Source organism: Sciurus vulgaris (genome assembly GCF_902686455.1).
Source record: "Sciurus vulgaris genome assembly, chromosome: 8".
NCBI lineage: Eukaryota > Metazoa > Chordata > Mammalia > Rodentia > Sciuridae > Sciurus > Sciurus vulgaris.
Window position 1 is genome coordinate 80,110,340 of NC_136468.1, and position 26,540 is coordinate 80,136,879.

The 26,540-nt window shown below is 36.1% G+C and overlaps 1 protein-coding gene across 19 annotated transcripts in view; it reads left to right on the plus strand.

Annotated features, from left to right (window-relative positions):
• HDAC9 (histone deacetylase 9) overlaps positions 1-26,540 on the plus strand; it is a 926,898-nt gene that overhangs the window by 42,253 nt on the left and 858,105 nt on the right. For all 19 annotated transcript variants that reach the window (XM_079152285.1, XM_079152284.1, XM_079152283.1 and 16 more), the window contains one exon: positions 25,781-25,888. In XM_079152285.1, coding sequence (XP_079008411.1) covers positions 25,864-25,888 — 25 coding nt within the window. In that variant the 5' untranslated portion in view covers positions 25,781-25,863. Of the gene's footprint in view, positions 1-25,780; positions 25,889-26,540 lie in introns of those variants that run through there.

Here is a 26,540-nt window from a genome sequence, read left to right on the forward strand (position 1 = left end):
AACTTTCATGCCTCTCCAAACAAGAAGAAAACTTGGAAGAGAATTATGGTTTGCATCTTATGTGTCCTTAAAGGCCATTTGTTGAAGGCTCGATTGCCAGCTTGTGGCACTACTGGGAGGTGATGCCACTTGAAGGTGGGAAGGCCTAAGTAAGGTCACTGGAGATGTGCCCTTGAAGGATTTGTTGGTACCCTGGGCACTTCCCATTTCTCTGTTTCCGATCTGCCTTGAGGTGAACAGACCTCCTTCTCCACCATGTGTTGCCTGCCATGATGTTCTGCCTTGCTACAGGCCCAAAGCAAAGGGGCCAGGTGATGATGGACTGAAACCTCTGAAACCATGAGCCAGAATAAACCTTGCCTCCTTTAAGTTGATTTATCTCAGATATTTTGCTATAGTGATGGAAAGCTAACACAGTGTGCATTTTGAAGTTTTAGGTGGTGTGCATAAAGAATATATACTAACCCAAATGTATTTTCATGATTTTTAAAGGTGGAATCACTGCTTTAAAAATAAAACAATGAAAAGTTTGTGCTCAGTACTTATTAATATGAAATTAATAAATACTGATTGAAAGCTATTAACACTTGATCGCTTATTAGATATCAAGATTCTGCTGAAAAATCAGAATGCTATAGTTTAGTAGTTAGTTTAATATCACTAATCACAATTCTTTGGTTTCTGGGAAATTAGAAGATTGTTGCTTTCCTTTGTAGGAATAAAATCGAGGTCTTAATCTTTATTTTTAAAAAATCATATGATACTTTATAATTATATATAATATATAATAGTGGGATTTATTAAGCCATATCCATACATGCATGTAACATAAATTGATCAATCTCATTCTCTAGTAACTTTCTTTCCTCTCCCAAACTCCCTCTCCCTAATTCACTTGCTCCACCCTTCTGATCTCTCTTCTGTTATTATTTCAATTAGTGATTTCATTTATTTTATTTTATTTTATTTTATTTTATTTTATTTTATTTTATTTGGTACCAGGGATTGAACTCAGGGGCACTTAACCATTGAGCCACACCCCCAGCTCTCTTTTCTATTTTTTTTTTTAATTTTTGTTTTTTTAGTTGTTGATGGACTTTTATTTTATCTATTTTTATGTGGTGCTGAGAACTGAACCCAGTGCCTCACATATGCCAGGCAAACGCTCTAACCCTAAGCCACAACCCAGCCCTCTCTTTTTGTATTTTATTTAGTGACAGGGTCTCACTGAGTTGCTTAGTGCCTCGCTTTTGCTGAGACTGGCTTTGAAGTTGGGTTCCTCCTGCCTCAGCCTCCTGAGCTGCTGGAATTACAGACATGTGCCACTGCACCTTGCTGATTTTGACTATACCATTTGTCCAGTGGAGTTGGGATAGAGTATATACTATTGAATGACTTTCTGCAGTGAATTCAGAGAAGTCAGTGTTTTTCCTGGACCAAAGTTTTGGCCATTGTTACTACCTATTTTCCCTCACCAAAGGAGAGAAGCTCCCAAATATAAGCTAGGGAGGGGAGTGAGAGAAAACCTTCATACCGTAAGGCAGTGTAGGATTAAATCCTAGAAAGGACTTCAGACAAGTGTTTTGCATCACTGTGACCAAAATACCTGACAAGAACAACTTTGAGGAGCAAAAATTTATTTGGGGCTCAGGTTTCAGAGGTTGTAATCCATGTTGGGCCAACTCCATTGCTCTGGACCTGAGTTGAGGCAGAACATCATGGCAGAAGGACTTGGTGAAGGAAAGCTTCTAAACTCATGGCAGTCAGAAAGCAGAGAAAGAGTGAGTGCAAGGATCCAGGGACAGGACATAATTCCCAAGAGCAGGACACCAGTGACCTACTTCTAATAGTCATATCCTCCCTAAGATACCATTATTCAAATGATTAACCCACCAAGTAAATTAATTCAATGATTAGGTTATAGCTCTTACCATCTGTTCATTTCATCTCTAAACATTCCTGCATTGTCACTTGAGCTTTTCAGGGGGCATCTTATATCCAAGATCCTTTCCTCAAAGAAAGCAGATGAGGCAGGCTATCATGCTTACTCATCTTTGTTCTTTGCAAAAATATGAACATTAAAAAAATTAAAAAAATTATGGTCTCAATAACTGATGATTGGAGACACAATTTAAAGACACCCCCCGCCCCAATTTGTTTTAGGGAAAGAGGAGGTCGACATCAAGTATTTAAGAGCTATTTTAGCTAATGCTAGCGGATAGATTATGGAGAATCACTGCTTGTTCTTTGGCCCAGGTGGTAATTACAGACTTAGAGAAATAAGAGTTGAATGTGTTCCATTCTCTAACACCTTCACACGCCTCTTTTGAAAATTCTTTATTGCGTGTTCATTTGTTTCCCTCCCTTTGCTCCCAAGTCACAGCAATTAAGGGCTTTTTCTTGCCTTCGGTGTGCCAATGTGTCCCAGTGACGTTATTTCTTTTTTCTTCAGACAATTAGCAGCTTCCAAAATCCACAACAGTCAAATTGCTAACTACCGAAGTAAAAGAGAGAACTATATTCAAGGTGTTTAGAAACTCTCATAAAAGTGTAATAATATGAGGAATAATAGGTAAAATATTTTGTCATATCTGAATATATTCCAAAGTAGTGATTGAAGTTTTTAGCCTACTCTTTTTGGGGATCAAAAATTTAGTGTTTCTTTTTGAATTAAGTAGAAGAAATGAATCATTTTCAAAAAAGACCACATGTTTCTTCAAGTAACATTATTCAGAAAATAGCATAGATACATACATTCAGTGGTCTTGACTGAGTTCTTTGGACCTGTGGAGGCCTTAATTTTAATATCTATAAAATAAAGAGTTTGGCCTAAATTGATCTTTAGCAAGGTTGGGCAAAAGGGAGGGGTCATGCAAGGTTGACAGTGAGGAACAGCCTTTTCAGATAGAGTTTTTAAAATCAGAATTCCAGTGTGCCCTACTCCCCTCCCCTGAGTAAGGTGACTTTGTTTTTGGTTTGATTTGATTTTTGTATAGCACTCCAAGGTTAACAGTTTTTAGAGTAACTCTCAGAATTAAATCAACTGTCTATGAACTTTGGGTCCTAGCCTAACTGGGTTCTCTGTCCTCTAATGTGGTGAAACTGCTCACCATGGCAACACTTGATGCCTGAGGTCTTGTCAAGGAAAGCAAATCTTTGTTCATACTTCTCCTCCCCACCTTGGCTCACCAACCTTAACTTCTGTCACCAATTGCATTGGAAATGAATAACACAGGAACACAGAACTGTCATCTCTGGTTCAAAACAGAACACATTTCATCAAAATTGCCCATCATATGTGAATAAGAAACAATTAATCACAGAAAATAATTACAGTTTTGGACATATCAAAACCTTATAATATATTCAGAGCAATTCATTCCTCATATCACCCTTCTAAGGGGGAAAAAAAATCCACTGAGCTTTTAGTTAAGCAGTGGCAATATTCTTGATGACATGAGGAGACTTGTCAAATATCCATGACTTAAAACTGGAAACAGCATGACTTCTTGTCATTTTAGAGACACTTAGGAGCTAAGTCTGGTAGCTTTGGCATCAGCTTATTTTTAGCAGTGTGATATATGTTTTTTCTGGTTATTATCCCTGGGCTCAATTTTACAATTAAAGGTACATATGTTATTCAGCAGATATGAACGTTTTTACTTAGCAAACTATATGTGAACACTTTTTAAAACGACTTCATGGGCTTGGTTTATGTTGGTTGTTTTGCATTTAAAATGGCACTTGAGACAGATAACCAAAGTATAAAATGAAAAATGATTTTTATAGAAAAAAGGGAAAGCAACATGTTTCTGTAAATGCTTTCATGTCACTTTGAGAAAAACCATTTGACTATTGGAAGTTGCTATGGGCAGCCTACAACATTTCTGTGGCATTATATTTTGCTTTCTTGTGTGCTTGCCTGAAGTTGTTCTTTAAAAGATTGCTCTATCTACATATTTATGTCTTTATACACCTGTACACCTTGCTCTCTATCTACTAATCCATTCATCTATGTATCTTTAATGTCTGAATGCCACTTCTCAGTCAGGGCCAATAGAGTAAAACTTAGCTTTGATTATAATATTCACCTTCCTGGAATTGGTCCATTAAAGCCATTGTGGAAGTTTCCTGGAAATTTGCTGATTCCTTGGCATCATGATGTTCTCTGTGTTTATGCTGTGGGACTGCTTTAAAGTTCAAGTATCTTTAGTAAGAGGCTTGGTATTTCAGAGATAAATTCTCTGTAGCTGAGTAATACCAACTAGACCTGCTTTATTCCTAATTCTGCTGGGTAACATATTATTTTTCATTTAATGTCATGGTATATATTAATTAAGAAGTGTTATTAAAGGACTGCTAGGGAAAGAAATGAGCCTTTGGGTGACCATATAAACTCCTTTATAACTCCAGTGGATCAAGACCAATGGAGCTAGTGGTTAATTTCCACCATTAACTGTACTTATACCTGTCATAATCAAAATTCATGGATTGAATATAGCTTAGAGATTCTCCTACACAACTCTATTTGAAATTGCATATGAATCATTAAAGGTGGAAATTAGTTAGTTACAGGGACTGCTTAAAAAGCAAAAAGAAGATCAATTGTATGTTATCAACATAGTGAACATTATTGCTCATTCTTAAGCTCTAAGTGTGACTCTGAATCAGATTTATGCTTCTGGTTGTTACCCTCCTCTCCATGCCTAACTCTGTTCTCACCCAAATAATTTTTGACTCAAAGTGGAAATATTCTTCTCTTTTTATTTACTACATTAGAAATTTCAGAGGGAATTTTGTTCATCCTGGGAGAAGAGAATCAGGCCAGTTTTGAGAACCTAAAAATAAAGCTATGCAAAATTGTTTTCAGAGTGGAATTCATTGGCATTTGTTTTTATGCATGACAACCCCTTAGAATACAGTATTGAATCAAACTATGATTCTGACTTTAACAATTTTTGTGTAGTCAATTTAAGAATATTGACTATAAATTTTCTTACTTTTAAACAGATTTAATTTCAACCCCTGTTGCATAATAGTAATAATGATAACGATAGCAATAATGTTTATTGAATTCATAGTATGTGCCAGTGTGTGCTAAATTTTTTCTTATATTGGTTTTCTCTTTAAATTCTCATAACTGCCTTTTTAAGTAGATAGAATTTGCTTCATTTAAAATGTAAAAAGGTGGAAAATGTCTCATCAGTTTGACAAAAATAAGAAAATCCTCTTTACAATAAAATTGTGTTTGTCTGTGTTGTATTTATTTATTTATTTATTCATTCATTCATTCAATCCTTTACTTTTTTTGCTAGTGCTGGGGATTGAACCCAGTGACTCACGCCTACTGGCCAAGGTCTCTACCATTGATCTATACTCTCAGCCCCCAAATTTCCTTATTTATTTATCCATTTATTTTGGAACTGGGGGTTCCAGCCCAGAGGTGCTCTACTACTAAGCAACAGACTGGGCCCTTTTAAATCTTTTTTTTTTTTTTTTTTTTTTTTTTTTTGAGTCAGGGTCTTACTAAGTCACGGAGGCTGGGTTTGGTTGTTTTGATCCTCCAGTTTCTTGAGCTGCTGGGATTACAGGCTTGCATTGTCATGGTGCCCTGTTCCCTGCAAAAGTTTCTGATAGAGGTTCTGGGGTGACTGTGAACTCCTGATTCATCTGCAAGCCTCCCTGTCCCTGTCTCCTTTCAAGGGACACACACACACACACACACACACACGCAGAAATTTGGGCTGTTGGCTTAAGGAGATTCAGTGATAGAGAGAGCTCCAGAACTAGAGAATGTGGCCGGCTGCAGCTTCTCCGCGAACTGATAGCAAAAAGATAAGATTGCTTTGAATGTGCAGCAGCCAGTGAATTAAGGGCTCAAGTCTATTTTGTTATGAATCTTGATTGGCAGGGAAATGCTCAGGGACATCTTTCATATTATGGATTAAGAAACTGAGGGAGGAAAAAAAAATTGAAGATAAGTGCTTCCTCAAAGTTACTCAGTAACAAGTCTGGGGTGCAAATTCAGGTCTCAATACAGAGTGCTTAATATTGTTACTTTGTTTACTCTCTAAAATAATGATTACTAGCATTAGACAGTAGAGTTTCAACAAATAAGTGTTATGATAATATCTATGTTTACTAGCAGTTCTAATAATCTTCCATTTATAAATTTGGTATTCAGATGTCTTAAAAATTTTTAAGTTCTATATTTAGAGAATGCAAAGTATGCTTATAAATGCTAAATATTTAATTTTGTTGACTAGCATCATCATACTATTACTATCCTGAATTTTTAGAATATTTAATTGTATCCTGTCAACAAGAATTTTTTGTCTTTTTGGGAGACAAGGCCTCCCCAAGTTGCTTCGGTCCTTGATAAGGTTCTGAGGCAGGCTTTGAACTTGTGGTCCTCTTTCCTCAGCCTTCTGAGCTGCTAGGATTCTAGGCATGCACCATCACTCGCAGCTTTCACCAAGCTGTTAATGGAACATATGATGATTTACTTAAAATCAATACATACTGTGTTTTGCTCTTACTTTTTTTTTTCTGAAAATCAGGTAGAAGTAAATGGGTGGGTTTTATGAACTGTTTTGTTTATAATTGTAATCATTGAAACCCATGAATATCACCTTGTGTGACCAAAAAGGATTTTGCAGGTATGATTAAAGTGAGGAAGTTGAAATGGGGAGATTATTTTGGTTATTCTGTACTATGCAGGTGGGTCCTAAATGCAATCACACATATCTTTATGAAGGAGGCACAGGGATATTTGACACATATAGAAGAGAAGGAAAAGGCAAGGTGGCCACAAAGGCAAAGATTGGGGTGATAACAGCTGCCAGAAGCTGGAAACTGTGAGGAATGGATTCTCCCCTAGAGCTTCCAGATGGAATGTGGCCTACCAATCTATTTTATTAGCCCAGTGAAGCAAATATACAGGACTTCCAGCCTCCAGGACTGTAAAATCATTAAACTCTGTTGTTTTAAGACATTAAATTTGTGGTAATTTGTTACAGCATCATGGAAACTATATAACACCATAGAGAAGTCTAAGACCTCACCTATACTCAGTCCATGGAAAAAAATCAATGGCTGCATGTAAGGCTGTTTCTCCCAAAGTCAGGTCACTCATTGCCTAGGCAAAATTCACATGGTGCCAGATGAATTGTCTAACTACCCAGGAGCCCTTTCACCTGGGAAAAAGAGTCTTTCATGAAAAACCAGAGGCAGTAGATCAGTCCCCTGTATGGGGACTCTTGACATGGCCTCTGTCCCCTGGGCAAAGACAGAATTTGGGTAAAGAAGAGATTAAAAGATGGTGGATTTCATTGTATTTTTTAAAAACTGTAATAACAGTATGTGGACTACATTTTTAGGGTTTTTTCTTTGAGTTCAACATAATAATAAAAATAATAAAATATACCATCCTAAAAAAATTCTGTTATTCTTGGACTACATCCAGATATCATCCCATTTCTTATTCCTTATTCTAATTTAAATAAACAAAATTAGGAAACAATTTTGCAAACAACATTTTGTATGTAGGAGAAATCGTTAGTAGTTATGTTTAGTTAATTGATTATTTAAAACATTCCTTTTATTTAGCCGTGCCAATAAACAACTTTTTATAAGTTATGGCTGGGTATGTGATACTTCAAAAAATAAAGTTGATCTTTCTCTTTCCTGTACCAAGGATTTTAACCTACATGCTTATACTATTGAATGTGTGTATGTTTACACACACACATGCACATAGATACACATTTCTTGTTTTTTCCTTAAAATTCTTTAACAAAATAAACTCTCAGCTTAGAAACAAATCTGGTCTCTTGACACTGTATTTAATTTGGAGGTTCCTGATATTTTCAATGGGAAATCAAAAAATTTAATTGAATGGCTACAATAGAATTTGACTTCCTGTCCCTTCATAAAGCTAAAGTTCTCAATGAGCAGCATTTTTCTTTAGAATAAGCCAGCCACTATGAAAACAAGCCTCTTCAGCTGGTAAGAAGTTGTGTGCCCTGATTAGCAAGGAAGCCAAACGAGGCTTCAAGCATTTTAAAATTGAACTGAGGGCCCTGCTGAAGCACAGCTTCTGTTGTTCAGTAATGAGTATTTTGCAGAGTCCTTTCAAAAGTAAACTGTATTGTTCCCTTGCTAGTTTCAGTACATCTGAGTGAGGTGATTATAGTTTCTTAAAAAGCACTTTCAGGATGGCAGAAAAGTTATCTATTTGAAAAAGATTTTTTTTAACCGTCAGGTGATAAATTTTAAAATCTTGAACATTTTGAGAGCACTCTAGCAAGGGGTTTAAAATTATCTGAAAATCCTGCCTTTGATCCAAGGTGCATGCAGTCTAAAAACCCATCAGTGCCTACAGGCAGGGCTCTGCTTCCTGAGCTGCTGCCTGAGCAGGAAATCTTGCATAGTAAATACTTTAAAACTTTGGTATTCAGTAAGGGATATATTAAGTCCGGAGGAGGCCAAACATCTCTGAATAAATAGGGCAAATTTTCATGATGCCAAGGCAGTTGTATGGACATTAAGACAGCCTCATTCATCATAAAAAACCTTAAACTGCTGGAGCAATTTGAGCTCATTGGTTTGACTGATGCAGTATCTTACAGCGCTCTCAGATTAATTTAGATGGGGGAGGGACTGGGGCTCATTTTTTACCATTTCCCATGTCCATATAGCCTCACTTCTTAGTTACTTGTACCATTTCATTATTGCCAACTCTAGTCTTGATCCTGCTCTACGAAGTATTCACTAGAACATTCATTTCATAAACTTTCTGTATCTTAGAGTAAGCAGTGTTTGGAATGGAGAGATCAAATACTGGATGGGATCTAGAGTACCCTGTCAATTCCCTGAATCCTAATCTCTCTCCACAAATCCTTGGGTTCTTATTCTACCGAACTGACCCCTGTTCTTATTGTCTCAGATTGGTTTTTTTTTTTTTTTTTTAAGCTCTAAATGCTACTTAAGCAAAAAAAAAAAAAAAAAAAAAAAATCCCTTGAAGAATTCCAGCCTCTCCCTGCTCTGGGTAGGTGAATTATTCTTAGAGAAGTTGCAGTAAGGTTACAAGGAGCCCATAACTCCAAGCATCTCTCTTCCTTTCCCCACTCATTGTAGATAAACTTCGGAAGATATAGAAGGGATTAGACGTGTCTTAATTTGACCCAAAGAGGTTGCTTAACTTGGCCTAATAAAATACTATCCTTAGGGGCTGGGGCTGTAGCTTAGTGGTAGAGCACTTGCCTAGCAAGTGTAAAGCACTGGATTCAATCCTCAGCACCACATAAAAATAAATAAAATAAAGATAATGTGTCTATCTATAACTAAAAAAAAAAAAATATATATATATATATATATATAATGTTCATAAATACCATTCTTAAAATATAAGGTTCTTCAAAAATAGTAAGAGGAGAGCAGTACTTGGGAGATCCCCTCACTTATCCTTCCATACTCCCACCTGCATACTTATCCCTTCCTCTTATTAAAGAGAATAGATATTTGAAGATGAGATGTACTGGTGCCTTCACTGCCACACATACTGTACAGTTGTCACTGGAATAAGGTCAGCATCACCATGTAGAACTCTGTTGTTAATTTTGCTTTGAGCAGAAGGAACTGCTAGTCTCATGGTTTGCCCTTTCTGGGGTGAGTTCATCGAAGGCCAGTCTGATGGCCTCTCAGCTCACTCTTGCTCAGGCCCTTCATCATTGGTAGCTCATAGGGCTGCAGACTTTGACTTTCACTGGGTGAAACTCAGTCATCCACCTCTATAGGGATTGACAGCTCAAGAGTATTCTGCTTCATGTTCACATCTTCTGACGACACCTCTCCTTGTTCCTGAGTGTGTGCAGTAAACCCACTGCACCAAGCTGAGAGTCCTCTTTCTTTACAGCTGTCATAACAACAACATTCACAGAAGCCCTGGGCTTAAAGTTTTTAGGTACATTCAGTTCCTCCAGTGTCCTTCAGTTCCACTCTTTGGGTCACACAGCTTTTAGATCTCCTTAGATTTATATGTAGTTACCTGAAATACTTTTCACCCTACCCCTACCACTTTTGCCCAAATGTAAGTGACATGAGGGTATGCATTTAGGCCTGTTGTTGAACAAGTACATTTCTTAGTGGAATTTTTCATTTTGTAGCAAAGAGTACTAACAAATCTTTCTAAAACATGAAAATTTTTTTTCAAAGAAATCAGAAAATGAAGAGACTCTAGTGAGTACTAACAAATCTTTCTAAAACCTGAAAAAATTTTTTTCAAAGAAATCAGAAAATGAAGAGACTCTAGTTGTTAGTCCTTCCCATATGACTGTGTTAAGACATTTCTGAGTAAGTTCTGTATGTATAATACTTTGGCCAGTCTGTTTATGAAGATGACATGTTTTATCAGATGATTATTGGCAAGATGAAGACAGAATCTATTTAAATTACCACGTCAAGAATTTTTTTTTTTTTTTTTTTTTTTTGTACTGGGAATTGAACCAGGGCCACTTAACCACAGAGCCACAATCACCAACCTTTTTCAAAAAATATTTTATTTAGAGACACGGACTCACTAAGTTTCTTAGGGCCTTGCTAAGTTGCTGAGGCTGGCTTTGAACTCATGATTCTCCTTCCTCTGTCTCCTGAGCTGCTGGAGTTACAGGCGTGTGCCACTTGCCTGGCCCATGCCAAGATTTTTAAGCATATAAGTAAGACGAATTGATACTATAATTAAATGGAAATTAAATGCAACTTAACTTACAGGAAGTGACTGCCCTATTAATTTGGTGCAGAGTATAGTGTACATGTCCTTACAGTAGGCATTACATAAAAATTCTTTGGCACATAGCAGATTATCTCATTAGAAGAATTAAAAGCCTAAGTTGACATGGATCACTTATTCTGTGTCCATATTTTAGGTAGATTTTGTTAGAACAGTCATGAAGTTATACTGACTATCATATGCCAGACATTAATTTGTGTCACCTATGAATTAGAAAGACATTGTCTTTGCTTTCATGGAATTTGTAGTCTGGTGGTAAGAGACACATTCACCAAGAAGCAGTGAAAACCAAGATACTTTCAAATAGGATAAATAATTTGAATTAGTAAATATGGGTGATGTGGTGGGACTGGGTGCAGTTGTATGTCTTTTAAATTGACCTAGTTGATAAGGACTATGCTGTGTCAGGTCAAAGTATTACCCAGGCATAATTCCAGTCATACACTTAGTTAGCATCAATTGACATTGACAGCTGTACATATTTGTGGGCTAAACTTATTCGGGTTAAAGCCTTATTTCAATGAGCAGAGGATATTTAATTAAGCTTTGAAGGAAACTTGGTATTATTCAAATACTTAAATTATTATATAACATAATGAAGAGATTCTGGATCACCCCAGAGACTGATTGAACTTAATCAATAAATAGAAGTTTCAGAGAGTTAAATTTTAACTTCATGTAGAAAACATTGATTGAATGTTTATAGTTTACCCATCAATAGAATGGATATGGTAAATCTTTGAAAGGGGATGTGTTCAGGTACAGGTGCTTTGTCAGAGGTGAGTGGAGAATTTCCTCTAAAGGAGGGAGAAATAGCCCAGATAGTTTCAAAGAACCCTATTATGTAAATTTTAGGGAGAGAAGGAGGCTAAGTAGTGTTAGAGATCCCTGTTGCGTTAAGTTTAGGGAGCATGACTCAGGAGGAATAGAGGTAGGTACACTGGGAAAAGACAATCTCAGAGCAGGAAGACCCTTTTGAAAAAATGTGTGGAAGGAGAGAAGATATTTCTCTGGAGAAGGACTTGACTGAATGTTGGTTCAGCAGCAAAGGAGTCTTCATGCTGGTTGGTTAGAGAAAAAGGAAATGGAAAGAAGAGAAAAAGATCAAAGGAAAGGCTCTTGAGGAAGAAGGACTCCATCTGTGTTCTGGCAAGTTGAGTGCAGGAGTGTGCTACATAAATGTAAGATGCCATCTACAGTGCTAAGCTTTGATTATAGGTTAACCTCTGGCTGGGTGTTCCTAACATCACTATGTTCTAGGTAGCAGTTCTTAGTCCAGTTGCACCTTGATAGCATTGTATACAATTAATTTTAATAGTATTCTTATCTTTCATTTTAGTCATACTAGTACGGCAGGCCTTCATGTGTAATATTCAGACTTGCTGGTTGAAGCATCAAATTATTTGAACTCAGGATTGGCTGTCAGGAAAACAACAAAGGAACATGTTTTTATTCGTAGCTGCTATTATTGCCTTTTACATTGTGGTTGGCATTTTGGCAGCACAGGTATTAAATTGTGTGCCACCCAGAACTAAATATAATTAACTTAGTTTTCTCAGGCTTGAAAGAAAGAGACCTTGGTTTGTAAAGCAATTAAGCTTTATTTGAATAACAATGGATTGCAATGAAATGCTTTTGCATTTATCCAAGTCATATATTTAACTTATATGTTATTCTTAGGTTCTTTTTGTGTTTATTTTTTCCTTCTAGTAAAAATAATTTAGTTCTACTATTTGATGCTATTATTGCTTACTAGAGAAAGAGTTACAGTTTTCTAGTTCAGGAGAAAACCAGTCAAAGTGGAAAACCCCTTCATTTTTAATATTTTCCTAAGAACAGCACAAACATTTCCTAATCTTTTCAAAATGCCCTGGGGGCTTTAGACAGACATCATTTAAAAAAAGAAAAATTGGGGATTTCAAAATGTTTTATGGAGGTATAAGTAATCAACTTTTTGAAACACTGTTATTTCTAAATGAGCCATCTTTTTTATCTGAAAGGTGACAATATATTTACTGTGTTCTAGTTCATAAATATCCACTTGCAAATAGACCTCTTCACACCTGGGTGTGCCTCCTAGGAGACATGCAGAAAAGGTTCTCCTGATGTGTATTATTTCTTGACTCTTCAGACTTAAAATGAAATTGCTTAAAATAAAAGGAAAAATAAAAATCTGCTTGTTTCAGTGTACATTTGTAAGGTTACAGAAATTGGGCTAAATATTGATATTTGCTTTTTGGTATTTTTGTCTTTTAATTGGCAAGTTAATAGGGACACTTCCTTGGGTGAGATCATTTTGTGTGAACTTGGGAAGGATCAGTTTGCCTGTTTGCCAGCGGACACATTGGAAAATACATCATTTGAGTATGTTGTTTATTTTTTTATTATGAAATATTTCACTAATACATAAAATATGAATAATGAATACTTGTTTGTTAATCATTACATTTTGTTTTATTTACCTCAGGACAGTTCTTCCTTTTTTTCCTGGAAATAAAGCATTTATAATACACTTGAAGCATTCTGTATACAACTCATTCATTCTTAGAGTTAGCTACTATCCTGACTGTGGTGTTCACAATTATCATTCACTTACTTATTTTTTCAACTATAAAATACTTACCAATAAATATATCATTTTTAATGTTTTTACATGGTATGTTATACAAATATTTTTGTTTATTTTTTCATTATTTATCTTAAGTACTGAGGCATATCCATGTTTATATATACAAGTCTAGGCCCTGGATATTAGTTACTATGTGTGTTCTTATTGTATAAATTACCAGTTTTCACATGTCCCTTCCCCTGTTCAAGGACATTTGCACTGATTCCAGAGTTTCTGTTCTAAAGAGCCTCATTATGAGCACTGTTATTTTGTTTTCCCATGAAGATACATGGGAAAATTTTCCTTATGATTAGAATTTCTGGGTTGTTTATTAATTTTCTATGGTTGCTGAAACAAGTAACTACAATTGTGCTGACTTAAAACAATACAAATGTATTCTTTTGTAGTTCTATAGATTAGAACCCTGGCACGGCTCTCACTGGGCTAATGTCATGGTGTTGGCAGGGTTATTTATTCTTGAACCTCTGGGAGAATACTCATTTCCTTGCCTTTTCTAGCTTCTAGAGAGTGCTAACATGGCTTGGATTATGGCCTCCTCCTGCGTCTTACTACCAACAATACTGCATCTCTCCAACTATTATTCCATTCTCACATCTCCCTCTCAATCTCTTTTTCTGCTTCCCTCTTCCACTTTTAAGAATTCGTGTGCATGGCCAATCTGAATAATCCAGGATAATATCACACTGTTAAAGTCATTTTATCACCAACCTTAATTCCATCTGCAAACTTTACCATGTAAGGAAACCTATTTACAAATTCTGGGGATTAGGTCATGAACATCTTGAGGGATTATAATTCTCTCTACCACAGGACATAGGCTATTATATACCATCTGGTTGACTAGATAGTCTTAAATTGCTATTCTAAGTGGTGTGTGCACATAATACTCTTTGAAAGTGTATTAGAATTTCAGTTGTTCCTCATCCTTGCCAATACGAGGATTATAAAACTTTAAAATGTTATCCAGTCAGATGGGTGTGATTTGGTATCTCATTGAGCAGCTTTTCATGTAATTATTGGTTGTATAAGTTTTCATTTTTGTTCATTACCAATTCCTTTCCTTTTCCTATTTTAAAATTGTTCTTGCTTGAATATTTTTGTTTGTTTAGTTCTCTTACTCATTTAGAGGTGTTCTTTAAATAATCCTATTACTAATTCTTTGTTGGCTATTTGCATTGCAATACTTTTTCTCCAGTTTGATTTATCTTTGCATTTTTAGGGTTTCTTTTCTTGCACAAAGATTTTAATTTAAAAATTGACAAATTCTGTCACTTCCTACTTGAAGTCATAAGATAATCACTCTTTATTCTTTAAATGTTTGCATAATGGAGTAAAGTATACAGTTTAATAATTTCCTTTGTATCTGGATATAAATGTCTCTGCTTTGGGAACTATAATAACATTAAAATCTGAACTGAGAATTGTATCATTTAAAAATTGATGGATTTATGAAATGTTGTTGCTAGGAAGAACTTTACAGATGATGCGATTTGAAACTAATGTAAACAAAGATAAGGTGTGACAATTCTGAAAGTACTTGTATTGACACAGTGAATTGTATTCTATTATCTTCATTGCCTTGGGAATGTGCTTTACCTGAAGAGAAATTTTATACTCCTACCAGATCAAGTAACTCTTGGATTGGATAAAATAATGGATGTTGATTTACAATCATAAAAATAAAATATATACATGGTAGAAAATTTCACAAGAAGATAGTTTGTTTCTAACTGTCCAAAATAAATAAGTGAATTAAAAGGTAGTATCAGAAGCAAGTAGTAGTTGATTACCGTGATCATAACTTTTATTCATTCTTCAATGATGAGAATGGAATTAAAGAACAAAAGCTAGCCATCAGTTTTGTTGAGGATCATCAGTTTTCTCTACAGTGCATATTTTCTTTTAGTAGGCTTCTGTTATAAATATGCCTCTACTGTGGGTCAGGTCCTGAGAGGGAAACTTTAGTGAAGAGCCACAACTTTTACATTTACATAATGACCTGTACCATATATTGCCCCTCCTCCAACTTAATAAATAGATTTTATTTCCCCAATATACCTCTATTATCAGACCCTTTAAGCTCAGGGATAAAATAAAGTGCATTTCTTATGCCCAAAATAAGTGTCTCAAGATATTTTCACTATTTTTTTTTCCTTAAGGAAATGTTGCAAAGGAACTTAAGAGTGAGTGACAGTTGACAAAGATGTGGTTGCCTGGCAACTGGCAATTTAAATAACTAGGAGCTGATATGATTTACCAACCTGATAAACAGCAAGGACTTTAATATACTCTGAAGGACTGCTACAGATGTTGCATTGAGCTATTTATATGTGTTGATCTGTCTAGATCTATTTTAATATATGCGTATATGTATGCAGATATTTTTTCCTGCAGAACTGAAATATGAAAGCAAAGACTATATCCCTTCCCCTATGTGACATTAATAGAAGTTGCCTGCAATAATAAAAATTGTTTTGGTTTTCTTGTTTGTATATAGACTCTCAGTTTCAAAGGAAGCTATCTCACACAGAAGGAATAAATGTCCTGTAGATTCAGCGCTGATTTTGTTTTGAGTTCTAACACTGTACTTATAATCAGTAATTGTTGCTACCTTATTTTGCAGGTTTGTAATTTGAAACTTTTATCCATTTGCAGTTGCTCTTGATTCTTCACAGAAATAATGAGGTTTAGTAGGATTATTTCTGAGTGAGTTGGCTTAATTGATTAGCCTATTTTACTAATGGGACCACCAAGAGGCTTGATGCCCTCATGGGCCAGTTAGCTTCCTGGAGCTGGTGCATCCTTGACCCTCAGTGGACATGATTCTAACAAGAGTGACAGAAAATCTGCAACCCATGCTATACTAAAATAGAATATTAATCCAAGGAGCGCCCCCTCCTGGCAGGAGGCCAGCACTATCATTTTGTATATAAATAAATAATGGTATATTTGAGAAGCAGTGTGTACAAAATTATTCCATCTTGTTAGGAATGGAATGTATTATATTAAACAACAACCAGCAATATGCTCTTACTAGTACAGAAAATGAGATAATTTTGATAGTAATTTCTTTTTCTTTTAAAATATTTTTTTTTTTAGTTGTCAATGAACCTTTATTTTACTTATTTTAATGTGGTGCTGAGAATCATACTCAGTGCCTCACACATTGCTAGCAAGTGCTCTACCCCTGAGCCACACCCCAGCCTTTGAGGTTAATTTCAATCTTGAAAATATTTTATGATATGGGGAATACAAAAATGGGCAATTTTAATCAAAAATGGTTGAAAGGTACCGACAGGTAATTTTAAAATTGTTTTTTGAAATTATTTAAATTCATTGAGGATAGGACTTAGGGATCCTTGGGGCAAGGAGGACATTTTTGCCAACCATGCACGTTTGAATAAAAATTAGTGTCCAATTTGTATGCCAGCTTTTCTGTGGTACATTCTCTTTTTTCCATTAATCACAATGAAAATTCCCTTCTCAAAATCCCTATAGCACTGATGCTGTCCTATTCCATTTAGGAAATGATAGCTATCAGGACTGCAGTATTTCACAATTCCAGGGGCAATTTGTGACACAGAGGTCCTGTCATGATGTCTTACCTGTTGAGTACTATGCTAAGTTTTTAAAATATATTGTCTCTCATCCTTAATGACCCTGCAAGTAGCTATTAGCTCCAGCAATTTACTGAAGAGAAAAGTGAAGGTCAGAGTGGTAAAGTCATTTGACTGTGAACATACAGCCGGGAAGTCAGAGAGAGAGAATTTGCCTTAAGGTCAGACACCAAAGTCAGTGCACTTTTTACTCTGTTATTCTTCTATGTTTTGTTATGTTGTTTCTTAAGTGTATATTGTTTCCCCAGTGGTTTTCTTGCTTAAACTCAGTTTGAATCACTATGGAAGCATGTTAAAAATATTGTTTCTAGACCTTTATCCTCAAAATTTGGATACAAGGTGTCTCAGATAAGTCCTGAATGTGCATTTTCAGATTGATTCTGGTGCCATATTCTGAGAAGTCCCTGGTCTGAAATCTGAGGCAGGACCTTACCCCTTTAGCTCTATACTGAACATTCATGGCATTCATCCAGTGAGCACACATTAAATTCCAACCCAGATTAAACTGTTGCACCTGTGCTAAATACAGCCCACAAAATTCCTTAGCATGTCCTGGGATGTTTCTTGAATCTAAATAAAAAGTTTGTGCAAGATAGAAAAGTCAGTACTAACTGGTAGGGTGAAGTTCAAGTAACAAGATTTTGGTAGGATGATTCATCTGTTAGGTGTTAATATATTCTGGAAATTTAGGTATATCCTAAGGGAGCACAAGGAAGCTCTGTAGAACAAGGAAAGCATAGGATAGAAAAGCACTAGAGAGAGATGGAAATTTAGATAAATATTAGATATAACATAGAGTTCTTTGGGAGGGGGTGAGGACATAATGATGGTTCAGTTCATTAGTAAAAGTGGGGGCTCTTTGGAAAGAGGTCAGTGAAGGAATGGCTTGTTCAGTTGGAAGAAATCCTGGAGAAGCCTAATGGAAAAGTGGGTTGCAGATGAGGGAATGAGCACTAAACAGAATCAATGAAAGTGTGGGTATTGGTTGGGGCATAGGCTCAAAACTCATCTTGGTTACCTTCTGATCTTGTTTGTTTGTTTTTGTATGGGGAAATCGCACCCAGGTCGCTCAACCACTGAGCCACATGCCCAACCCTCTTTTGTGGTTTCCTTTTTCATTGTGTGGGAATTCTGCTGTTATCACTTCTTTATGTGAGAGGCATAGCTGTTCACAGCTGGAGGTATGTCTTAGGTGGCTGAAAATTAGATGGACCACTAGCAATATATAGAACGGTAAGTATAAAAATGATCAGTGAAATCCTGCCCAGAATAGGAAGAGGGGCCATTGGGTCTATTGAAATTCCCATGGCAATCTGCTGAGACGTCAGGAAAGTTCTTTATAGTAGGACCTGTATCATACTAGGGGAATAGACCACATATTTTTCTTCAAATTTCTACTAAATGATAGTCGTTATTAACTTACTGAGTCTTTAAAAAATATTGTAATGTTTTCCTTGCAATCAGCACCCAAGTGATTTTTTTAAAAATGCAGATAACATCAGTAAAAGATTAAAGTAAGCAGGGCATATTCACAAGCAAAGGTAGCACAGCCTATTTCCTTAGAGTATACATTTGCCTTCTAACAGAAAGACAGGAAAAAAGCTTTAGTAATTAGATCCCCTTTGTAACCCTCCTGGAGTGAGAAAGATTAATAGCTGTGCTACAGGACTCTGTTCCACAGTCAGAGGCACTGTGTGTCACACTTTTCTCTTGGGATAGAATTTGGCCTGAAGTGAAACACAATTCTATAATAATAATGATAATAATAGCCAGCATTTTTGAGTACTTTCTCCCTACCGGTTACTTCATATTATTTCCTCCAAGCCACACAATGACCTGGTAAGTTAAATAATTCATGTTTAAGCAACCAAGACTCAAAGAGGTTAATTGACTTCCAGACCACCTAGCTAGTGAGACATTTTATAGGGACACTTTGCTGCATGTAGGTATTGTCAGATCTTCAAGGGGTAGACTCCAGCATTAAAGAAATCACAGAACTTTTTTTTTTTTTTATAATGTACACAATATTGGAACTTGAAAAAGAGAACCGTGTCACTCTAAATTACAATGATGGATAAAGGTCTTTTGTATTTGGCTCACTCATGGTAACCTGTGCCTCCATGCTGGTGAGGTAGTAGGTAGACCAGGGAAGCCAGGTTCTTTTAAACAAGCTTGATGGGGCAGTTTTCTGAAGGGAAGGTTATAGTGTGTGAGTCACAAAGCCCTCCTGCTGCACAGGTATCAGAGGTTGTCCCTTACAAGTTCCTTCACTTCCACTATTACTTCCTTTTCACAATTCTATTTTGGACTTCTGTCATGTGTATTTACAGTTAGACAAAGGTTTTTTTTTTTTTTTTTTTTTTTTTTTTTTTGTGAAGACTGAAAAGGGGCCTTGTATATCCTGCAGTTTCTGGGCATTATGAATCTCCTTTTAAACTCAAATTGGTGATAATGGTAACGGTGATTCTCTATTGTCCAAGGAAGTAAATTGTAGATAGGGGCCTTCAAAGACAATTCGATAAATATCAATGGAGTAAAGCTTTTTGATGAAGTTATCTTCCTTATACAGAAGCTGTTTGGGATAAAACTTGGGTACTGGGCACCCCAGGGCTCAGCCTGGTGTTTTAAATACCATGGTTTACTACAAAAAGATCTTTTCATTAGTGCAGGTAGTGTAGTTGGCAGGATTTCTTCTTATGAAATGAAATATCCAGCAGACCATTCCTGATTATGGTATGTATTTTTAGATGTTACCATTGAGTTATATTTATAGTATAGACTACTGAATCCTATCTTAAATATGCAAAATATATGCATAACTAACCTCCCAAGCTGCATTCCCTGCTCTATATTACACCCTACAATGTAGCCTGTGCTTAAATGGTTCTTCTAAAAGTCTTAGAAAGGAGCTTTTTTTTTGGCTTTTAAAATATAAGCATAGTGAGTGTATGTGAAAAGTATGACCCTCTGGCCACTTACCTTTTGCTCATAGCTGTGCTCCAAGGGTGAAGTCAACAAAACTTTGGCCAGTGCAGGTGGGGACTGAAACCAACAGTCTTGCATAGACCAGAATGAGCTGAAATGAACTGACATGCCAATCTTTGCCAGTGTGTTTAGTGACTCAGTACATCAGGTTTGGGTTGTGGCCTCATGGATTGCAACATTGGTGTGGCTCTTGCCCATGTCCGTCAGTTTCCCTATTACCAGAGCTTCCAGACTCCCTGACATCCTATTCCTTAGGACAAAATAAATATAGTCAGGAACATTCTGAGTATTATGGGAACAATCCTGCTTCTGCTCCTGAGGTTGAAGGGAACAAATCTTTGTATTCCACTTTCCTGTGTCTTGATGAATGTGGTTTGATTATTTTGATGCAAACTTGAGCTTATATAACTTGCCTAATGAGAATGTGGATTTCCTTGGAGAAAGAAGACCAGAAGTTAATAAGAAAGTGAGAAGCTGAATCCTTCCAGTGATTAGAGAAACCACTTTCATTCAACAGACTGGGAAATCATCCTGTCTTGGACAACATCATTTGTGGCAATTTTTTGGCAGGTGCCTGGTGTTTCCTCTGTCCATGAAGGTACCCACTCTATCTGGAACTGTTTTTCCTAGATGGTGGCCCAAACTCTAGAATATTTTTCTTTATTTCTCTGGTCAAATCACAGGACTGTGTTCGAGTCCTGCATAATTATATATCAACAAATTAGATAAATGATTTTGCCCCCAAATCAAGTAACTACAGGTTTGCTGGCTTAGCTCTCTCTCTTTGTTCACTTGTTCATCAAGAATTCACTGTGCACCTGCTATGTACCAGGCTCTGTGCTAGGTGTGGGGGTTTCAGAGGTGAATATAGTCTCTGAACAAAGAACACAGGCTTATTGTGGATAAGCGTATGCTACTTATATAAGAGGTTTTATTACTGTCTAACATAAGGAGTGTTATTATATAGATGTCATGGGAACTTAGATGAAAAAGCTGTCCTTTTACTTGGAGTACCTGGTTAAGAATTCACATTTGAACATGCCTTACAGAGTTCAAGATAAGAGGTAGAAAAAGGTAGTAGTATCCTTTGCAGATGGAGGTACAAAAGCCTAGAGATATGAATGAATGTGAATGATATTATACAGGAATAATCAGGACTAATCCCTGATGTGCTTCAGTTTAGCCATACTAGTGTTCATACAAGTGTTCATTCTGATTAGCCAGTGCAGGTGCTTCAGTAGTAGTTAATAGTGTTGAGCATCATGCTAGGTACAATGATAGATTGCTTAGAACCAGAAGAGTTATACGTGAGGAAAAGAAGGAAAGAGGAAGTGCGGTGGGAGGATACTGATTATGAAGGAATTTGAATGCAGTTGAGGAGTTTGTTATGTCAACAGATTTTATTTACTTGCAAATTCATTCATTCATACATTCCCTGGAAACAGGGATGCTAGATAGAAGTCTCAATCAAGAATCTAATCAAGAAGAATTACTTGAGCCAAGCAGTATTAGTTGAAGTGGAAAAGGGGACCCAGACATGAAAGAGATCAATGCTGTGGCTTTAGCCACTATCTTTGGGAAATGTAAGAAACAGAGACATGAAATGGAATCTCAGGTTTCCATAGTGAGTAACAGAGTGTCTTGTATACTCAGTAAGGGTGGTTGCATTAAGTAGGCCTTAAGAGCAATTTTCTTGTGCTTTCATTTCAGGTTCTGAGATATAAGAGAGAGTCAGGGGCTGAGGGCCTGATGTTCAATGCATTGGCACAGTGGACTTATCTCACCAGAAAACTATCTCTGTACAGTGGGTGTGATAAATTGAGTCAGCTTATGAAACTCACTTGTATAGAGGAATTCCAACTAATGGCTTCATCTGTGAAGAGAGAGACTTGCTGCTGAATGAATCACGTGGTAGACTGAATTGTACATTATGACTCGCCCTAAGTCTGGAAAAGATATATTAGAGACACACAGATGAGGTTTTTGATAGCTGCATAGACTACAAAAGCTTTCTGTTTTATTGGTAGCACTGTCCAAAATAATAGCAATTGAACAAAAGGGGTGGTGGTGTGGGGAGAGAAAGATACAATATGAAACTCAGAACATAGTTAAAAACCCAACAGAATATTGCTGTTTAAGGATCATGAAGTCCAAGTCAAATTTGAAAGCTTCTGCCATGAGATGACTTGTAGATATTTGTTACAACTTTTCAAATTATTATCTTTTGTGAGAAAGTTGAGACTTTTAAATGGTTAGATAGGTTCATCAGTAAGGGAGACCTATAACTCAGTGAACCACTACTGAAATTGCCATGACTTGGTAGGCAGGGTCTTGACATTCAAACAGCTTTCCTAGAATGGCTCTGTGATATCATAAAGAGAGCACTGACAAAAAGCCATTCCTTCCATTTCCCAAATACGGGTCTCTTAACAAACCTTTTAAACTCCTTGTCTGTGGAATGGGAGTAATAACAACTTATTGAGTATACTCCAAAGCATTATTGTGAAGAAGAGATACCCATGTGCCAATTCTTTGTGACTTATGAAGCTCTGCTGACTTGCAGTGTTGTTGCTATTGAACAGGCAAGGTGGGTGAAATGGCCAAAAGACCTACGGAAGGAAGGATCACCACAGTGATGTTAATGAGTATAATGTCGGCTGGAGCAATGCAGCCTGTTAGTGCATTCTTCCTGGTTGCATGAGCAACCTGAGACTTTGCAAGATGTCACCCTGTTGGACTATTGTTCTGTGCTATGTCCCAGGATATTATAGCAATACCTTACTTTCGGAGTTGACCACCTTGTCATTAGAGAAGATCTTATTTCCCTTTTGTGGATTCAAATTGCTTAAGGAAGATAAACAAAGCAAGAATAACCATTCCTGGACCTCAGGAGACAGGGTTATGAAACAATTTTGTTTTCATTTCTCTATTACTTTTCTTCAGTGTGTACCTATATATTTTCACATGGGAAAACTCATATTCAAATTAATTGAAATGATTAATTGAAAGCAGATATATGTATAGTGTGTGCTTTGATAATTTCTATTCACAATCTGCATTATTTTTTGTTCTTTCTTTTTTTAATTATCTACCTGTTTGAAGATAAGTTTCCTGCTTTACTCATTCACAGTTATTTTAAGAATGGCAAATGTACTAGAGGAAAACTTTCCCATTTTAAACAGTTCATATTTTTTGCAGCCCATTTGGATAGAGGAATGTGGGACAATTTGACAATAAGTTGCCCATTGTCTTTGAGAGATGTTGACCATGGACCCCTCTTTCGTTCTAAGCAGTTAAAAGTGGTCTTAATAAATGTAAAATTCTGTGTCGATTCTTGTTAATTAGGCTGCTAATGTGTTGATTTAGGAGAAGAAAGCATTTGTAACCTGTGACATATTCACACATCATTGTACATGCACATACTGCAGATCCAACCTCTGGAACATTTTAGGAAAACTCTTTAAATGACCATATTCTAGCTGGGAATATAGCTCAGTTGGTAGAGTGTGTGCCTCACTTGCACAAGGCCTTGAGTTCAATCCCCAGCACCACACAAAAAAAAGGCTAAATAAATGACCATATTCTAGTTGTGCAGTTGTAGTAGTGATAACTTTGGTTCAGTGTACTTTATTGAGGGGATGGAAATACAATAAACAGAGTCTAATAGATGTCAACATAGATATGTCTATAATTTTCTTTGTAAAGATGTTCAAATAATGACTTTCATAATGTTAGAAGAATGTGTCATGATCAGCCAGTTATTTGAAAGGTCGAATACAAAGAGAGTTGTCTAACTTACAGAAAGAGTGAAATTTTGAAGCCAGTTTCCTATTTCCATCCCAGATTCACTTTGAAACTTCAGTCCAGAGCTATGAAATCAAAACATAGTAATTCATACCTATCCACAAACCAGCATGTCACAGGCAAGTGTTATATATGTTGTTTGTGGAAATTAGTGGCAGAAGTTACCAGAAGTTGAATTCTGGGAAACCACTGGTTAAATTGAGTTGTATTTGTAAATATGCAAGTTATAAAGTATATAAAGTGACATTATAGAATAAAAACTTTTTTTAGAAAACAAACTATACCTTTGATGAAACAAACTTTTCAGGGCTGCTTCACTTACATTTTCTAGAGGTTTTCTGTTCCTTGTGATTTGTCGTTCTTAATTTAAAATAAGACTGTGTCAGTGAGAATCAAGAATGTATCTAGAGCATTTGTGACGCATTTCAGAACACAATCTGAAAGAATAAAAGTGGCAAATTTTTAAGGCCAAATTTATTAATTTTACTCAGTCAAATCCCAGTAAATTTAATTTTTTATATTTAATTATGACGCAGAAGACAAGTTGATTTTCTCACCTGTCACATGGTGGGTGGAGACTGAGAAGTAAGTTATGTTAGTATTTCATGTGATAATAATATCAAATATAATGATACGTGTGAAAAGCCTTATAACTATAAGGAACTTAGCAAGTCATGTTATCGTAATAATAAATATAACATTGACATCTTTTTCTGTAGGTACCAATGGCAGAATGTTAATGCCCTGATAAAAATCTTAAAGAAAAGATATCTGCTCTTAGTTTTTCATCTTTTCGTAGAGAATGTTGCTTTCTTATTGATATTCCTCATTGACATAAATTAAGATTCTTTACATAATTCTAATAAAATAAGTACATCAGTATTTTTGAAGGGGATTTATAGAGTATGCATTTTTATTGCTACTAAATTTCAATACCTATAAGAAGCACTGAAGATTGGATCAGAAGTAGCCTGCTAGATCTGATGATTCCACTGAGTTGTTTCAATAACTAAATAGAACATTTCTATTTAGAGATAATTTAAAGTATTATAGATATTCTTGGTGATGTATAGTTCTTCAAAGAAAATATGTATTTATATCTGGCTTTATACTTTTGGGCAAAAATAGTAATAACACTTTCAAAATACTGATGGGAAAACGAGTCACAATAAATATGTTGGATTCTCAAGATAAAGAGATGTACAATTCTCAGAGTTACAGCATCTGTCTATAAAAATAGTGCAATTGGGATATACTATTTTAGAAAGACACTCATGGAGTATAACTTTAAAAGCTCTTCTTTTTTTACAGTTTGACATTCCAGTAAACTGTTGGGGAAATGTCCTTCCTATTGCTTTTCCTCTGCTGAAGTGTCTATAAGTGGGAGTGCATTCAAATTAAAAGCAGAAAGTCCCTTAAATTCCTTTCAAGGAGTCCATCCTGTTGGTGTCACTCCTAGAAGGACTATCACTGTTACTACTTTTAGCTGGAATAAGACTGCAAAATACTTCAAGAAATGGAAATTATAATGGGAGTTTTCTGTCACTCTTAACAGTGTACAAACCGTTTGTTACTTTTTTAGGCCATTAAAAATTTCTCCCACAAACAGGTCCTACCTCTAGAAGTAAATATTTGGCAATGAATTTAAAATGTTGTGTAGTGAGATATTTCTATCCAAATATCCAAAAAATAATTTTTACTCTCTATAGTTTTGTGCTTTTCCACAGATTTCTTCTTTACCCATTATTTTATTTCAGAGCTCACAATATTCCTGTGCTCTAAGCAGGAATGGAGCTTTCTCTTTTATAGATAGAGACTTAAGAGACTGAGATGACTGCTTCAGAGATCCATAGTCAAGTTGTGGATGAGTTGAAACTCAAGGCCAAATCTCTTTCTTTTTTTAGTGTGATTGACATAAATTGTGTCTTACACATTGCATTTTTCTTACATCCTAGGTTTCTCTGCCTCTTGGACTGCCTCTGCCAGTGGAGTGAAGCCTGTGAATCTGCATCCTAGCCTATCAGCCCTTCTGTATCCCATGATGAGCTCACCAGTGCAGCCCGGTCAGTCTTGTTGCTTTTTCCGTTGGTACAGACTTCTTGTGAGGATATTGCTTTGTGTTGCTTCAAACCAAGCAATTTAAGTCATGAAAGAACATTTTTTTTTTCTGATGAAGATTAGTTAATATAATAATAAGTTTTGAATTTTGCATTGTATAGTTAATTCTCTATTAACCAACCCAATTTGCTTTCTGGGTGACTATTTTCATTTCCATTGTTGTCTGAGAACTGGGCTTTGATTCTTCTTCTGCTTCTAACGTAACATTCAGACTGAATCTCATGAAGTTATGAATATTAAATATAATACAGGAATCTAGTTTGTACCCATAGTCTTTCTGACCTATTATGTGTCGGTTTGTTTTTAAATTATGCTGTGGGGTTTGGAAGTCAGCTTGTGGGTTGACTCCGCCTCTATCTGTTTGACACACAGGAAGGATATTTTCCCTCTCCACCCTTCTTTGCTGCCACTCCTGTTTCCTATATACATATTTAATTATAATCTCAGCACCTGCTTCCTTAGAGTCCAGAGTGATATGTGAGACTCACATAGTGCTGTGATCAGTCGAGCCAGCACCATTCCTCCAAGAGCAGGGTGTCTGTGTTAGTTGGCTTTTCATAGCTGTGACCAAAATACCCAAAAAGAACAACTTGGAGA